This window comes from Lacerta agilis, chromosome 6 (genome assembly GCF_009819535.1).
Source record: "Lacerta agilis isolate rLacAgi1 chromosome 6, rLacAgi1.pri, whole genome shotgun sequence".
In the NCBI taxonomy this organism is placed as follows: Eukaryota; Metazoa; Chordata; class Lepidosauria; order Squamata; family Lacertidae; genus Lacerta; species Lacerta agilis.
In genome coordinates, this window is record NC_046317.1 from 19,841,325 (window position 1) to 19,859,465 (window position 18,141).

The 18,141-nt window shown below is 44.9% G+C and overlaps 1 protein-coding gene across 3 annotated transcripts; it reads left to right on the forward strand.

The window, feature by feature from the left end:
* Window positions 1-304: 304 nt before the first annotated feature.
* Window positions 305-16,463, forward strand: DBT (dihydrolipoamide branched chain transacylase E2). 3 transcript variants are annotated; one of them, XM_033151522.1, is made up of 12 exons: window positions 2,327-2,357; window positions 3,152-3,216; window positions 4,342-4,465; window positions 5,729-5,804; window positions 6,840-7,021; window positions 7,942-8,069; window positions 10,338-10,575; window positions 11,480-11,646; window positions 12,759-12,836; window positions 14,031-14,222; window positions 14,917-14,988; window positions 15,809-16,463. In XM_033151522.1, exons 1-12 carry the CDS (start codon window positions 2,342-2,344, stop codon window positions 15,974-15,976), a joined length of 1,506 nt encoding a protein of 501 aa, XP_033007413.1. In that variant the 5' UTR covers window positions 2,327-2,341; the 3' UTR covers window positions 15,977-16,463. The 3 variants fall into 3 exon arrangements, with proteins under 3 accessions (XP_033007414.1, XP_033007413.1, XP_033007415.1); XM_033151523.1 differs by lacking the exons at window positions 2,327-2,357; window positions 3,152-3,216 and adding an exon at window positions 305-408; XM_033151524.1 differs by lacking the exon at window positions 3,152-3,216 and having other exon boundaries at window positions 2,327-2,353.
* The last annotated feature ends 1,678 nt before the right edge of the window (window positions 16,464-18,141 follow it).

The window sequence follows — 18,141 nt, forward strand, 5'->3', positions numbered from 1 at the left end:
TATGTATCTATATATATCTTATATATATAGATATATATATATATTAGTGATGCCACAACACTGCCATGTTCCTTCTAAAATATATACCCGGCTTCGTGCCCTGCCGAAGAGTTCTGTGCCGCTCGGTTGCTTGCGGCTGTCCATAGGCGATTCTCGCTTTACCTTCCAAAGCTAAGCGCCTCCCTCTCAACCATTCATTGGAGAGAGAGAAATAGTAGACCTTCAAGGGGCGGGGGCAGCCTTCCAACGTCTAATTGGCTACCGGGCGCAAACCGTGCGATCCCATTGGCTGCCAGGAGGGAGGGGTGTGGAGGCGAGGGTCTCTCCTCTCTCTTGTCTTCCCTCCCCCAGAATAAGATGGCGGCAGCCGTCGGACTGAGGAGTTTTTACAAGGCGACGGGGCGCCTGGTAAGGGGGCAGTGCAGTGAAGCCCATGAAAAATGGGCGATGGGTGCGTTGGGGGGGGGAGGGTTAAGAGCAGCTCCTCAGTCGATCCCGCGCCTCAGCGATCCTCCTCTGTAGAAAGCAAGAGATCTGGGAGGACCTTGCCTTGAAATCTGCCAATGATTGCGGGTGTTTGAGCGCCTTAGTTGCCCGCCATATGGTTGCTCAAGGCGGGTTGCAAGGATCTGAAGGGTCACCTAAATCAGGGTCGTCAAAAGTGGGGAACTGTGGTTGATCCTCCTCCCCTCCCCAAAGCGTCCCTGTCGGTAACACCTTAAGAGATGTCTGCTGCTGCAGTAGGTAGAGCGTGTCATCTTGGAGGGGGGGGGGTTGAACTTAAATTTGGCAGATTATTCCATGAGGGGGTCTTAAAAATATGCTTTGGGGTGCGAGGAATTCAAATATGCTATTATTTTTGTGACTGGACAACATTTGGTTTGGTAGATCTGCGTTCCATTTTTAAAAAGCACATAAACTAGTTTTGCAGAACTAAATCATGTTAAACTTACCATCTGAGAATGTAAGGTGATAGTAAATAAGAATAACAGCATATATAACACCAATCATTTCTAATGGTTTCTGCGCAATTTGTCACACGTTTTGCTTAGACAACAAAGCTAAATTCTATTGATTTAACCGAAATAACTTTTGCCTTACAACTTTTTAAGCAGTCCTCAGTTTTGGAAGTTGAAGAATTCAACACCCCCTACCGCTGCTGCTGACTTGCCCATTTTTGCAGTTTTAGCTCTCTGAAACTTCCCAGTATAAAATCTGCCCTGCCGCACTCCCATTTGTATATAAGGCTTTTGAAAACAACAGCAGTGGTTTATAGTCAAATTTGTTAATGAAAGATGTTTTCCAACCAATGTTAGTGCTGGTGGCTTGATGGAGCTTCCATGTACAGAGGCAGCATACCTCTGGGTAGGTCCCAGATGTTGAGACAAATACTGGTGGTTTGAAGATAGGCAAAGGTCCCCATTCTGCTGAGTCTAGGTCTGGTCCATGCCTGACTGGGAGACGTCTTAGAAGCCCCATGTATGCTGCCTGAGGTTACATGATGAATATTTAGAAATGTGAAAAACAAAAAAACAAAAACCCAGGCAATTATGGTTAAAAAAGTCAGTTGTTTATGTTTTGCACTTAGTCCTCTGAAGAGCTCAGGGCAGCTTATGTATGGTCCCCAGGCAATCTATACAAACAGTAAAGGTTAAGGGACCCCTGACTGTTAGGGCCAGTCACGGACGACTCGGGGGTTGCGGTGCTCATCTCGCTTTACTGGCCGAAGGAGCTGGCATACAGCTTCCGGGTCATGTGGCCAGCATGACTAAGCCGCTTCTGGCAAACCAGAGCAGCGCACAGAAACGCCTTTTACCTTCCCGCAGGAATGGTACCTATTTATCTACTTACACTTTGACGTGCTTTCGAACTGCTAGGTTGGCAGGAGCTGGGACCGAGCAACGGGAGCTCACCCCGTCGCGGGGATTCGAAGCGCTGACCTGATCAGCAAGCCCTAGGCTCTGTGGTTTAGACTACAGCACCACCCATGTCCCTTTACAAACAGTACCCAGTGCCAAACTTCAGATCTTGTCACAGGACCTCCTGCCATCTGTCCAGTGGTCTGTCCTTTGTGAACCCACTGAGGGACTCTTGACCTGACATTTGTGGATGATGATTAGATTCCATGTGTGTCTTCTCCATTTGTGATGAACACTGAACAGGGGTATTTTACAATGTATTCAAGTTAGCAAACTTTTGTTAAACTGATATTGTAGAGTTGGAAGGGACCCCGAGGGTCATCTAGTCCAACCCCCTGCAATGCAGGAATCCTGCCCACAGCCATCCCTGGATGGACTCGAACCACCAACCTCCTGGTTAACAGCCTGACCCACTGCGCCGCATGGGACTAACTGCAAGTACATCCTTCACTTGATCCTTGTCTACACACGTGCAGATTAATTTGGCATACAGTCAGAACTTGATAACCTGAATTGGTAAACGATATGCATGTGCTTAGTTAAGTCTAAGCTTCTTTGATAATTCCATTAAATTCCACTGTGAGCTGTAGCTATTGTATGATAGCCCGATACCTAATCCCAGTGTAAAGGATTGGGAATGAGAATAACCCTGCTGTGTGGATCTTGGTACGGTGTTTTGATTTCATTTAATGTCTGGTGCAATTTTGTGTGTGGTTTGCAGGATTTGTGAGTTGAGATGCTGCTGCAGTCTGCTTTGACTTCAGATTGTATAAAAGAGTTTTGGCAGAAGTTTACTGCAGAAAGTAGTTAATACGTTGATGATAGACACGGAAATTGCCAATTTCAGTACTTTATTCATGGGGTGATTTGTGCTTATGATGGTATTGAGGTGGTTATCCATGACCACACTACCAATACTGTTTACACTTGCAAATGTCTTTAGAGTGGACATACAACTTCTTCATTTCCAGTCAGTGCAAGTCCTTAACATCCTGTAACTCTTTGTAGCACAGATGTTCGGGCCTATTTTTTGTCCTGCAATACTTCCCCCCCCCCATGGCCATAATGGGCTAACATTGGGGAAGCATTGCAGAAGAGCCAATAACATGGAATGACATGTGAATGGTCCCGTAAATTTCTTCCTAGTATAGAAGGGAAGAGAGTTTGAATATTCTTCACTCGGAGTTAAAGGTACCACATTTAAACACATAATTGCCAACTTCCCCACACAGGTATCCTCTTTCCTGGATCTGTCAAGAAGATCATTTCTCAGTTTTTACTATGTGAAATGCTTGAGGTACTTTGCAGGACCTGCTACACTTCCTTATTAGGAATCCCAGCGGTTAACTGTTGTTTTAAACCATTTTAGGTTGATAATCTAAGGCATCTTGATCTCTTTTGGGAAGCTGTGCAAAACAACAACTCTTTGAGTATTGTGCAGTTTTTGAAATGGAAAAAAACGGTGCCTTGTAGATTATTCTGCAGATGCTCTCTCACTGCCCTAATGACTTCAAAACTGGACTTGGGGGCAGGACAGCCTCTGTGACTCCTCCCACCATTGATGAATGGATGAGACCTGGTGCATTTCTGTGGCTGAGCTGAGCATCCCTCCAGCTTCTCAAAAGAAGATCTTCTGCAGCGCACGCACCTGCTCCTTTGCATTCCTCCACAGCTTGAGAACCTCAGCATAGGAATTCTTCCTCCCTTCCCACTATTTCACTAAGAAAGCAATAAGCAAATACATGCAGTTTATATCCAACGAGAATAACATTGGCATTAAGATTACGTATCCCCTAAGTAAGCAAGCAAGCACCTATGGAAGATAATTAGATGCACCTTCTCACTGCTGATTTTGACCTAATTGTGGCATTAATTTAGTTGTGATTTTGGTAAACAATATTGTAGTGATTGGTCAGACAGATTGCTGGTGTGGTTTTTTTCTTGGTCACACCTTCAAAGCTCTGATGAGCTTGTAAGATACAAAATGGCTACCTCTTCAGTGCTGGAGCATGGTCCATAGATGCACTGTGGGTGTACATTTCCTGATATTGCCCAAAACTGAAGAGAAGGGGGGCAGCTTCTCTTTATACGGAGCTCCGTGTTGACTCCAAAGCCCATGGCCCAGAGCTAGGGGAATCTGATGGTGGTTTTTAATATGGTTGTTTACATTTCTTCTATACAGGCCCCTCGGGATTTTGTTAACTTCCAATGAACACAGAATATGGCAGAATTTGCCTTCTGAAACAAAGCAATTAATAACAATGAGTAAGATGCAAATGATAACATCTGCTACCTTTAATTGTCATTTTTCTTCCCCAATAATAAGTTGCTTCTGTGCGATTCTGACAAATTGGAAGAAGAGAATAAGTGGCAATTTCAGTCGTGCTTGTCTCTAAGGCTTGGTTTTTGTTTTCTTTGCCAGCTCTGCGTCCACCATATTAGATTGTACAGTAACTTCCGTTCGCTAAAGGCGAAATACAATTGTGGGCTTGACAAGCCCTCATGGAGGTATCGAAATCCACACCGATTGTTCAGAACAACTATTGGTGAGTTTCTTTCACACATAAAATTCTTTTATTTTATTAGGAGTTCTGGTCACTCCAAAGAGAGGCAAGCAAACAAGGAAGGGATCAACGTATATACTTGGAGCAATCTCAATTCTCCAAGTGCCAGGACTTAGATAGCCAAAATGGCAGCCAAAATGGAGCCATAGACAGTGAATGGTGGCCCGTTAGGGCAAATGGGGCACTGCCCTCCCAACTTCAGTCTGTTGTGTAGGCATAGCTGTCAACTTTTCCCCCTTTTTAAGGGAAATTCCCTTATTCCGAATAGGATTCCTCACAAGAAAAGGGAAAAGTTGACAGCTATGTGTGGAAGCCACCACTGGGTATCAGCATACTTGGGGAAATCCTGAGGTTTGCAAAAAGTCAAAAAACCTAAAAGAGAGGTGAGGAACAACCCTCATGCATGGTGGAGGAGTCCCAAATATCTCAGAGAAGACTGGTGTGCTCTGGCCATGAAATGCTGACTGAGAGAGGGTGGGGGGGAAAAAAACTGGTAGTGGGGTTTGAATAGGATGGAGTAGCTGAAACCCTGAAGCACTCCATTCTGCAGTAAGCATCACTGAACACAGTCTTGAGGTAAATGATGCAGCAATACATAGTTAATTCACAGAGCCCAAAACAACATGGACCCAAAGTACCTTAAGGACCGTCTGATAGCTTTTACTCCACCTCAAATTACTGAGATCCTCTGATGGGGCACTGCTGGTGGTTCCCCATGCCTTCACTAGAGACCAAGTATTTCATGGAGCAAGCCCTGCCCTGCGGAACTGCCTGCCACTAAAGGTTTGGCAGGCACAGTCCCTGGCTTCTTTCATGTCTTCTGAAAATTGTTCAGACGGGTCTTCACAATCAGAATTTTAACCAACCAGTACCTGCTGATGTTTTATTCATATTTCTGCTTGGGTTTTATTATGTTTTGTGTGCATTGAGCCTCCTTTAATATACTTTAGGAAGGTGAGGTTTATAAATATTTACATAAATACACTGCTGAAACTAAGCAGGGCTGATGGGAGACTGCCTGAGAACCCTGTGTACCCCAACTTGATTCCACAAGTGAAGAAGATTGAGATTTAAATGTAATAAATAGGTTAGAAAGTGGGCACAGGATTGCACTTCTAATCAGCAGTTGTTGGGACCTGACTCTAATGAAATGTAAGAATTGTATAGTCTGTACATGGAGCTACTCCATGCTGCTCTCTGTTGTTTTGTTTGACATTTGTTCCCTTGTCTTTCCCCCCTCATAAGTGTCACGTGGCCAAATTGTCCAATTCAAGCTATCCGATATTGGAGAAGGGATTACGGAGGTGACGGTGAAAGAATGGTAGGTTCCCTCGCTTCGTGCCACAGGGCCTGCGTCGCCTTGCACTTCCCTGACGAGTTGGAATAGGGTAGGAAAGGATGTTCAAGTTGTGTTAAGACAGGAATCGCATCGTGTCGAGAGGCCTCTCACAAAATCCACATACAGTGGTACCTCAGGATCCGTTCCGGAGCCCTGTTCGCATCCTGAGCAGTCCACATCCTGATCGCCACATCTGCGCATGCTCGCCGCTCGATTCGGCACTTATGTGCATGACGTCATTTGACACGTTTACGAACGCAACACACAGCGTTTGTAACATGAGGTACGACTGTACAAAGGACCTTGATAGGCAGAGCACTCCAAAGCTTGCAGTCTGCACATTAAAGTTCTGCTGCTAGTCATCGCTGTTGTCATCTGGCAAGTGCTGAGCCATGTAGAGCAGAGCCCCATTTTCTGACAGTGACTGGCACATCGTCCATTTTGGGGGGGAAATGGTCCCTCATCTTTGAAGGCCACTAATTTCAAGAGCGTAGCTGGAGGTAGCATTCTGCGTGCGTCCGACTAAATACTTCCACCTAATTTTGGAAATACCTTTCTGTATCCACGGAAGATAACAGTGAGACATGAGGAACAACCAATTGGCCAGAATTAGAGAAGGATGAGAAGGTGGACCTCAACCACTTTCTTGAACAAGCTCTTTCAACCAGAGGGACTTTCCACACACTGTGCCATGAAACATAAAACTGAGTGTGCATTGGCAGTTTGAAGGGGGGCTGGCTGAGCTACGCTAGGGGCCCCACATAAATCAAGGTTGCCACAGCAATCGAAGGGAAGGTGAGGAAAAACAGCTCTTTTCCTGAAACATCAGCAAACCACGGTTCTACTCAATACTGCCAACCCATTTCTGCCATATTTCTGCAGCACCTGTTTTGGAGCACACCGTCTTACTGAAAGCACAGCATTAAAAAAAGGAGAGGTGCCGATTGTCCCATTGTTCTTTGGTAACCCTCCGGCTCCTCTGTCATGTATGTTACGCAGGTCTTCCTTTTCTCTTAGGTATGTAAAAGAAGGCGATGTTGTCTCACAGTTTGACAGCATCTGTGAAGTCCAAAGCGATAAAGCCTCTGTCACCATCACCAGCCGTTACGATGGCGTCATTAGAAAACTCCATTACAACTTAGACGAAATTGCCCATGTGGGGAAACCGCTAGTGGATATAGAAACAGCTGCCTTGAAAGGTAACGTCAGTGGATTTCATCATTCTGTCAGGATGTCTGTTTTAGTCTCATAGAATCAAATGTGAAATAGGTAAATGCGGATTTTTTTAAAAAAAAACCAATTCTTGTTTCCAAGTGCTTTGCAAGTTGCAGGAGGTTCTTCACTAGGCAGTGGGGGGGGGGGGGAGTTTTTGCGCTTCTCAGTTCATTTTTAGAGCCTAGTCACTCAGTTACGTTATAAACAGAAGTCAGGATCCAGAGAACCATTTCAAGTATGCACAAGGGCTTTGAGCAACAGACTCGGGTTATTATTTCTTGTTGCCATATACAATTCTTGAAAAAACAGAAAGACAAGTCTTGGGCTTGTACCTTCTTCCTCTTTTGCAGGCCAAAGGAGCAGGTTGGAAGCTTTTGCCTTGCATTTTTTAGAAACCACTATGGCATCTGAAACCTGGGAAATTCTGGCCTGGTTAAATTCTGGTTGGTGAAAATAAGGCAGGATCAAACCATACTTTCAGGTCCTAGCTTGTTCTCAAAACCGAAACCATAGTTCCCTGCATTTGTACGTCACAGTGGTTTAAAATCAGAAGCCTCCGATCTTGTCCCGCTGACATGCAAAAGACGAGGAGTGGGGAGATAGGCGCACACAAGACTGTAGCTCGTTCTGATAGTGGGAAACCCTGGATTCCTGTACTTACAAACTCAGTCCATGTCACAAACTGCTTTGGGATGTCTCAAAAGCCATTTGCTGTCTGCTGTGCTATGACACACCGTTGCTGCAGAGCCACAAGCCTAAAGTCCCTTTGAGTGCATGGAGCTAATTGTACATATCTTTGCACCCTGGCCAGAGACCAGGGCAGTGTTGTCCCACATTACTCCAGTGATGTGTGAAGGAAGGAACCACCATGCCGTAATCTAACCCCTTTGCGTCCAACCTGCAGATGTTGCTCCCGAAGAGGACGTGGTCGAAACCCCTGCCGTGTCTCATGAAGAACAGACCCACCAGGAGATTAAAGGCCACAAAACTTTGGCAACTCCTGCCGTCCGCCGCCTTGCCATGGAAAACAATGTGCGTTTACTTTTCACTGAAGCGGGCTGCCTCGTAGTTGATCTCTTTTTGTGAGGAGGGACGCGAGGCCTGGTGTAATGCATTCACAAGCTGTGCTAACGTAATGGCTAACACGACGATTGTGCTAATGTAACGGCTGATCAGAAGGTTTGATGCTTCGTGGCAGGAGTAGGTAACTTCTTGGTGGCTGGAGTTGGTACAGTGGTACCTTGGGTTAAGAACTTAATTCATTCTGGAGGTCCGTTCTTAACCTGAGGTACCACTTTAGCTAATGGGGCCTCCTGCTGCCGCTGCACGATTTCTGTTCTCATCCTGAAGCAAAGTTCTTAACCCAAGGTACTATTTCTGGGTTAGTGGAGTCTGTAACCTGAAGCGTCTGTAACCCGAGGTACCACTGTACATTGCCTTCCTGTATGTTAGTGCCCCACCTCCTTTATTGTGGGCTGGGTTTTACGGCAAGCTCCACCCACCACGTGCTATATTATGCCAAACACAGTGGAGAGGCTTGCTGGGGATTAATGTGGGCTGAGAGACTCCATGGAGCATGGAGAGTCTCCTAAGTCCTGCATTGCAACACTCGTGGCTTGATGAAGTGGCTTGCATGGCTAGCGCCAGGAATTTTGAAGCCATTCACTTCTTGTGCGGAATAGTTCCGTTACAACACAGAAGTATCTTGGTGATATACAATACATGTGACTTTAATAATAATAATTTATTATTTGCAACCCGCCCATCTGGCTGGGTTTCCCCAGCCACTCTGGGTGGCTTCCAACAAAATTAAAAATACATTAATACTTTGCATGCATAATGGCACACAATGTCAAGCTCCTTTTGTGCAGGAGATGTTCTGAGTCCCATGTCATCGGGAGAAACCCCTCATGCCACTCCCACAATCGGGAGAACCTTGGAAGAAGCCCTGAAGCAGCCTGGTCCACGCTGAAGGAGTTTAACACAAACAGGGAGTTTAAAGTATGAGGCAGGCAGCGTAGTCCCATCTGCTGTAGAATCAGACATGGAAGGTGCCCACTGCCAATACAGGAAATACAGGGACGCAGGTGGCGCTGTGGTCTGAATCACTGAGCCTCTTGGGCTTGCCAATTGGAAGGTTGGCAGCTCGAATACCCACAATGGAGTGAGCTCCTGTTGCTCTGTCCCAGCTCCTACCAACCTAGCAGTTTGAAAGCACACCAGTGCAAGTAGATAAATAGGTACCGCTGTGGCAGGAAGGCAAACGGCGTTTCTGTGCGCTCTGGTTTCTGTCACGGTGTCCCGTTGCGTCAGAAGTGGTTTAGTTATGCTGGCCACATGACCCAGAAAGCTGTCTGGAGAAACACCGGCTCCCTTGGCCTGAAAGCGAGATGAGCACCACACCCCCATAGTCGCCTCTGACTGGACCTAACCATCCAGGGGTCCTTTACCTTTACCTTTTACAGGAGATTACACCCACCCAGCTTCTCTGAAGGAGAGCCCACCACTTCTCAGGACAATCTGTTCCACTGTTGTATATAGATCATACCATCAGGAAGTTCTTCCTAATGTTTAGTCTAAATGTCGTCGTCCGCACCAATAAGTTAAACCCATTGGTTCAGGCCCTAAACTCTGGAGCAACAAAAACCAAATTTGTTATTTATTGATGTGTCAGCCCATCAAATATTTGAAGCTATCTCCTGTTAAATCCTTTCTTCTCCCAGCTTTTAGCAGCCTCAGTGGAATTATGTGTGGATCTTTGTCACCGCACATTTCCCGTGTAGCTTTGAGCAAATGGATGATACAGAATTTTTGGTTCACACTATTCAATTGCATGCATGTGTACACCAATTTAAGGGGCATGTGGATTCCTTGGGGAGGGGGTGGGTTACCGGTCCCAGCTCCACACTCACTTAGCTTCAACAATCCTGCAATACTGGTATTAGATGCTTTCAGATTAAATTACTGGACACATGTGGATTCAGTGTTAATGAAGTACCTATAAATATTTGCAGAGGGCAGTATCCAACCAATACATCCCATCAGTGTAAGGATTTCAATTTCTGCAAAGGAAAATGGGGGGGGGGGTGCATGGGGGCAAGAGAGGGCATGTTCTGTTGTGCAAACGGAAATACTTGCACTGAGGGGGACGCCTAAGTTGGAAACGGCCCACATCTCCTTCAAACGCTTAACTTGCCTGCCTTCTCTCACATTTTCTTTTGCCGTTTCAATAAAAACAACATGCTCCTTCTGCTTATGCTCTGTATCCAGAATTCTTTAGCTTGTGCTCTTGTCTTTCAGATTAAACTGAGCGAAGTTGTTGGAACAGGGAAAGATAACCGTATCCTCAAAGAAGACATTCTCAATTACTTAGCCAAACAGACGGGAGCTATTTTACCTCTATCGCCAAAACCTGAAATTGTCGCGCCGCCGCCGACAACGAAGCCTGCAGCGGATATGCCAAAGACGCCGAGAATCCCTCTGCCCATTTCCAAACCTGTCGTCATTTCACAAAAAGATAAAACAGTGGCCGTTTCAGGTAAATGAATAAATGAAACCTCCCGAGGATCTAATATAGAACAGCATGCGTAAAATATTTGTAAAGGGCAACTGAGTGAGTCAAACATTAATATTTGTTTCTGCATTCGTAGCGAAGCACACTGCTGGCGTTTTTCCACATATAATCCCAGTAGGATGTTGAGGGGTGTGCTGCAATTTTCCGTTACAATTAGAGATGAATCCAGGAAAATGGCAATGCAGATTTTTTGGGAGAGTTCATTCAGGCACTGGTACTTATGGAAGCTTCCAAAGACTGACAGGACAGCTCCCCCCTCCCATCTATTCTCATATTACAGTAATCAGGAATTACCAGATTGTCTTCCTGAGTCCCGGAAAATTAATCCAGACACTGTCTTGGTACAACTTCTAAGCCTTGGGATTCAGTGACATCACCATGCAACAGGGCAGGAAAGAACAACACCCTGTTGTGGTGCAGTGCCAACGTAGTGTATTTTCTGGTTACCCTGGTACTCTGGGTAATCAGACCATAGATATGGCCACGCATCGTTCTCAGAACATCTCCCACCCAGGCATGGATAAAGTATGCACCCACTTAGCTTCAACAGTAAAACAGCCTTGGATACTGTAATCTGTTCATTGGACGAATACATTCTTACTGCACTGCAGTCTTCTGAAAATAAACAAGCAGGTATTTTCTCATATGGTCCCCCCCCCCCCGAGTTTCTCCTAGGTCTTACTGTAGTCCCATCTGCGATATTTAGCCTTTTTAATAGTTTTGATGCCTACATGTCTGAGGTTGTCATCGGCGTCAGTTAACTGGCATATAAATTTTGTTAAATAAATTAGAAGGAAGATGGAAAGCAAGGCAGGAAACCAGGGATATCACTGGGCGTATTTTGTCTTCTTCTCCCCCTTATTTCCAGGATTCCAGAAGGTCATGGTGAAAACCATGTCTGCAGCGCTGAAAATTCCTCACTTCGGTTATTGCGACGAGATTGATCTCACGCAACTTGTCCGGCTGAGAGAGGAGCTGAAACCTGTAGCGCTCGAACGTGGAATTAAACTCACCTTCATGCCTTTCTTTTTAAAGGTGAGGCAGAACCAGCAGGCCTTGCTTATGTAGTTTTGTTAAGATGCAAATGCATCAAATTGTATTAAGTTTCAAGGGAGATAATTAATGTAGTGAAAAATGTGTTTTGTTTTTATGTCCTGGTGATTTTTATTGAGGGTCAGTACAGAAATCTATATAATAAATAATAAGAGTCCTTTAATTGGTAGACAGCACTCCTCCTTACAGGCTGTTACACTGACAACATATTTAGTTTTGCAATTATGCTTGGCTGCAACAATAGACTGACCTTTTAAAAACACACATACACACCTGATTTTTCATGCTTCTCAAAATATTTTGAAAAGTATGAGGCGTAGTCATGGTCCTCTTTCAAAATGCAATTCTTTGGGGGTGTATCACAAGTTGTTGTTGTTGTTGTTGTTTGTTATTTGATTTACATACCACCCTTCATCAAAAGGTCTCGGGGTGGTTCACAATAATGCTGTAATTAACAAAAAGCATCTTCCATCCAATATTTTTTTCCCCATTGAATACCAGAAATTACTTACTCTGATTGGAGACATTTGCACTGAAATGCTAGATAAAGAAAATCCGATGGGCATCCAAGCACATTTATTTAAATTAGGGGTATGATTTTGAGTGGGGTGGGGGTGGGGTTTAATCCAGCTCACAGAAGGGCACTTGATCCAAGAGGAGGGGAAGACGATTTCTGCCCATTCCCTCTTCCCCCTTCAGCTCCAGTGAGTTGGGGGACGTGCCAGAACAGGGCGGAAGTGAGAAAGGAGAATTGGGGTGGGGGTGGAATCCCCTCCTCTTGCATTAGTAGGCACCTCTGCTCAATCAGAAGCCCTTGGGAGCATAGGAAGCTGCTTTAAACTAAGACCATTGGTCCATCTTCCTCAGTAAAGTCTGCACTGATGGGCAGTGTCTCTCCAGGGTTTCGGACAGGCGTCTCTCACAGGGTTACCTGGAGATGCTGGACCTTTCTGCATGAAAAACAGGTGCTCTACCACTATCTCCCTGTGTACACGTATGCAGAAGCTACGTTGCACAGTTTCTGAAGCATACAGACTCTTGGCTCTGGCTACTAGAATAATCACATTTGTCTTTCTAAAAAAAATATTTAACAGGCCGCTTCTTTAGCCTTATTACATTATCCGATCCTCAATGCTTCGCTGGATGAAAACTGCCAAAACATCACTTACAAGGTTTGTATACTGACATTCCTGTTACGTTCTTAAGGGAGATCCAGCTCTATTTTATGATGATTCAATACGGGGAGCAGGTGTTAGGGGAGGGGTAGTACCTCTGATGGGGGGCATGTTGTGCTCCTTGTGGGGTAGTTTGTCCACCTTGGGTCGTCCGTCCATCCCTGCATTCGGCTCTCACCTGTGGCTCCTCGAAGTTGTCAGCATGCAACAGCAGCCGCATCCTGGGAATGGCTTTGACTGGCCGGCTAAACCAGGTGAGGGGAGGCGATAGGCCTCAGACTCTTGCAAAGACAGGCTCCAGTGGATTGAGCGGACGAGACCAATAGTGGACGAGAAGACAGTTTCTGCATGGGGGGCAGATGGGGCTCATCAACCTAGAAAGGGAGCCCGTTGAGGAGAGGGTCCTAAAACCTCCACTGCCTTGTGGGATATCTTCAGGAGAAGAAAAGTCTAAGGAGTAAACCCAACACAGATCTGGAATAGACTCCCTAAGATGGTTGGATGGCATCTTGGACGCCTCCTTTTGGCAACCCCTGCAGCCAAGCTGGTGCCAAACGTATTGCTTTGGACTGCATCAGTGAGGCAACAACATCTTGTCTGAGCAGCCCAGGACCTCCATGTGCACTTTCCAGGCTTGCATCCCAGGGAGGTCACTTGGGTGCTGCTAATGCAGTGGTTTGACTTCACCTGTGGAAGCGCACTCCATTGTCTCTCAAGCCTGATGCCAACAAGATACAGGAAATTATAGTTTGTACTGCAAGCAAGCAGAGTGCTTATGGGAGTACGTCAACAGCAGTTTGCAGCTTGCATGGGTTTTTATAAAAAAAAATTCAAAGTCCTGTATTTTATCCCAGTGTTACATCTCTCAGGAGTTCAGAGCAGCATACGTGGTTCCCCCCAATCCCATCTTATCCTCAACACCCCTGCTAGTCAGCCTGAGGGAAAGAGCAGTTCACCCAAGAGCCACCCTTGGAGCTTTTGCTAGTAGACTTGGAATTTGAACCCATGTCTTTCCAGCTCAGTACAATACAATACCGGACTGCATCTAGCATTGCATGAATTGAAGTCCAGTTGTGGAGCAGGAAAGGGAGAATATATTGGTCATGCCTTCTTACATCTTGAAGAGAAATTCTGTTTTGTCCAAAACAAAGATTAATATTTTTTATATATTCATTCATTCATTCATTCTAGGCTTCTCACAACATTGGAGTTGCTATGGATACAGGGCAAGGCCTAGTTGTCCCTAATGTGAAGAATGTCCAGGCCTGCAGTGTATATGAGGTCGCTTCAGAATTAAACCGTCTGCAGAGCCTGGGGTCTGCCAATCAGCTGGGAACAAGCGACCTCACCGGGGGAACATTCACACTCTCCAACATTGGCACAGTGAGTTTAAACAGCCTTTTAAAATCCAACTCTAGAAACATATCTAGCCATATTGTTTTAATACAACAAGGCCACAAACTATTACCCCATAGGGGGAGGGAGAAACTGGAATAGCTTTGGGGACTAAGCCCCTGGGAGGACAGGGGGTTAGATGAATGAATATTTAGTTATGTAAATTGCCCTACATTTAAGCTGGAAAAGGCTCCCACAGATGGATAATAATATCAGCTAGCAACTCTCATCATCCCTTAGGGCTGAGGGGAGCTAGAATCCCAACAACCTCTGAGAGGGATTAGGTTCCCCCATGCCCGGCTTAGATGATGCCCACTGCTGCCATAGTAGATAGTCCTGCCGGACTTCGTCACAGGGCAGTGGAGCCTAATGGTCGCTGCAGTGGAGGGGTGGCGAAAACAGCTACGAGTGGAGATGGCAAAGGTGTCCGTTGACCTTGCTGTCTGCTGTTGCGTCTCTTCCTCGCAGGGCGTTTGGAATATGAGAGAGTGGTATGGGCCCCCCATGAAGAGTAATGGTGTTGTGTACATGCGAGCACACATAGCAAACGACCGAAGGAAATGCTCAACATGCACAGCTTCACCCATGGTCTGGGAGGGAAGGGGGTTATTTCCCCCAGATTAAAGATCACCCAATACAGATGTCATCCAAAAAAAATGCTTGTTTATTTTTTATGTTCCAGATTGGCGGTACTTATGCAAAACCCGTAATTCTTCCTCCTGAAGTAGCTATTGGCGCTCTTGGGAAAATACAAGTATGTTGATTCTGAATTATAAACCTACAGTTTCAGTATTGGTTCAGTATTGACCACTCCCATATGTTTTTGAATGCATTGTCACAACCAGTGTAATTTTTTTTTCTGGGGGGACGCAGGGGTATGCTTACCCCTAAACATTTTGTGAATCTTAAGTTTGGCCTCACTCAGGGGCAGTATTTCAATATGAGTAGGAAAATGAGAGTACCCCTAAACATATTTTTTTTTTAGGAAAAAGCACTGGTCACGACGCTCTGCAAGCGTTTGTTGGTTTTCACATAGGGGCAGTGAAAACTCAAACAGAGTGTTCTGATTGTGAGGAGTGGCCAGATTTTGAACCAGTCTTGCTGCTGTTTCACAAAGGCACATTTGTCCTGCTGCAAGTCACCATGAAGAGTCAGGGCTGTGGATGAGCACTTGCTCCACAAAGTAGGGGATGGGGTTTGGATTGCTCAATAAGCCTGCAGTCTCAAACATAGCTTCCTAAGGCGTAAGCCCCATAGTGGGAATTGGTTTTGAGCAAATATGCACAGGATTGTGCTGTAAAAGTAACTTGAAATACTAGCATTTTCCTCAATTGCAGATTTGTCGTCTGCTTAGTTGAGGCCTTTAGAGAGAGAAAATCACACAACTGACTGTTTTATGAGTGATACTATCAGTTTTGTGAGGCAAGCTCTCAGAGTCAAGAGGGGAAACACTCTAATCCGACTAATTTTAGGGACTCTTGCATATCGAGGGCAATAGACAAAGGTGTTAGAGAGTTCTGATGTATTAATAATACTCCATTAGTATTCTGTCCTTTTCTTCCTGGATTTTTTAGGGCCTTCCTCGGTTTAATGCGAAAGGTGAAATATTTAAAGCACAGATAATGAACGTGAGCTGGTCGGCCGATCACAGAATTATCGACGGCGCAACCATGTCCCGTTTTTCCAACTTGTGGAAATCTTACTTGGAGAATCCTGCTTTCATGCTGCTGGATCTAAAATAAAGAGGACTAATGCATGGATGCATCGTTTAAATTTTGAAACTGCTATCAAGCTAGCTATGCTAGCAAGTGTCCTTAAATACTACATTTCACAATTCAGTGTGTGAATTGTGTGATCACTTACAAGATGTGATCGATAGGCCTTTCTGATCACCAGTCAGTGTACTGATTAGCTGTTACATTTTGTCGGGCTGAGTGGGTTAGTTTGTAAATTATTAGGCTAGAGACTGTCATACTTTGGCTCTTTGGTGCGGCAGTGAGAAATCTACGTTGATAACAGGCCATATTCCACTACACTGACATTGCCAGATGAAGGTTACTAGCATTTATTTTTTAACTGCTTCTGCTGTTGGTAGTTTAATCTTTTCTTTATTGGAAACGGGGTTTTCTCTTTGACAAAACAAAAGGGATGTTACCAAGTTTCTGATGCAACAAACGCACAAATCATGTTCAAATAAAATGATTTCATTGCTTATTTTATTAAATACACGGGGATGGCCTTTCATTGGTTCTTGACGCTAACTTTTCTTTTCCAAACGTCCTTTCTGCCTAAATTCATTTCTGTAATAATGTGAAGCAACTGTCGGCAAATGGGAATATGTCCAATAGGAGTAAAGTTTGAAGCTCATACATGGCACAGCTTAGCTAAAGAGCCAGAAGTGAAACTCATGCAAAATAGAGTTTCTTAAGAGCCCCAAGTGCGTTGACTTTGGACAGTTACTAGTGCTCCATATCAAGATGGTCGGGATAGATATTTTGTGTGAAATCTAATGAATGTAACAGAGGTGCCCAAATGATAGTTTGTACAATATGTTTGTTTATTTCGTTGTCCCCCACATGCTGCTGTGGACCAGGGGCACAGACTCCTGGGGGCCCAGCCCTTTTGGGACACCCCTCCAATATTTTGGGGGGCCCAATGTCCAAAAAACAGGAGGAGGTCTGAGCGCGGTGCAGCTTCCATAGCCAGTTCCTCCTCCTCTTCCTGATGAGGAGGGGAAGGAGGGTCTAAGCAGCCTCCTGCCAATGGCAGCGGGAGAAGGAGGAGGAGCCACTGGCTCTTGAAGCCATGTGGCCGCCATGTCCAGCTCTGCCCGGGCTCCTCCAGATGCTCTGACATCTTGTGTGACATCAGCCCCCCACCCATCGCCCTCGCAATCTGGCACCTCTGGTGTGGACAAATGTAATTTGTGAAGCAGGCAACCACAGATAGACATAGCTGACATCACTTCCTGTGATCAGAGAGGCACATTTTGAGCCAGCGCAATAATAAAATTTGCTAATGGCCAATTCATGCGTTAAGTTTCTCCACATGAGTGCATGCCTGGGTTTGGAAAGGAGACAGTTAAGTGGGAAGTAAAGGCATGCAGCAGAAAGGTGTTTGCCCGTTTACATGAAATGAATACTTTGAAGGGACGCTGGGCGCAAGCTGTGCCAACTGTTAAGTGGTTTCATCTGAGGATTTTCCACAGCATCAGTGGAGTTCACGATCTCTTTTTCTGCACGTGCGTTTAGAGCCGAAGAATTGTATCCAGTTAAGTCGCTGTGTGCACAGGAATTGCCCCCCATACCATCCCCCAAATCTGCTCAGAAGGCTATTCCAACCCTGTTGTGCAATTGTGGACTGGACTTCAGAACAGCGAAAACCTGAGATGCAAGCAGAAAGGGGTTTAAAATGAGCAATACACAAATGCACAACTGTTTAGGGAGATTTAAAGTGACGTGCCAGATTAAAGGCTGTACATGACAGAAACTAACAGGCACTTTAAAGAAAGAAAATAATAAAGCTTCTGAAAATCATATGGGAAATAATCATACGCTCAAAATGCTTGACAGAAGCTTAGTATTGCACGCACAGCGTATTTTCAAACAATATTGTATTCTCATTGTGAAAGTTACTTGGTTAAACATCCCTATAAACTCCTAAATTGTATATGTTCATTTTTTATTTTTTATTTTAAAAAAAACCCACTTCTCTTGTCATCTGTGGGAAGAAAGTTGAGGTAAAATATCTGAGATTTAGATACCTAAAGATGTGAAATAATACTCAAGTCTCAAACATCTGTGAGGAATTTTGTATTCACTTTTGCCGATTATAAAAAAAATAATTATTATATTCTGTCTTAACATTTCTTTTAAATTGTTTTCTATTCTTGAATAAATCTTTTATT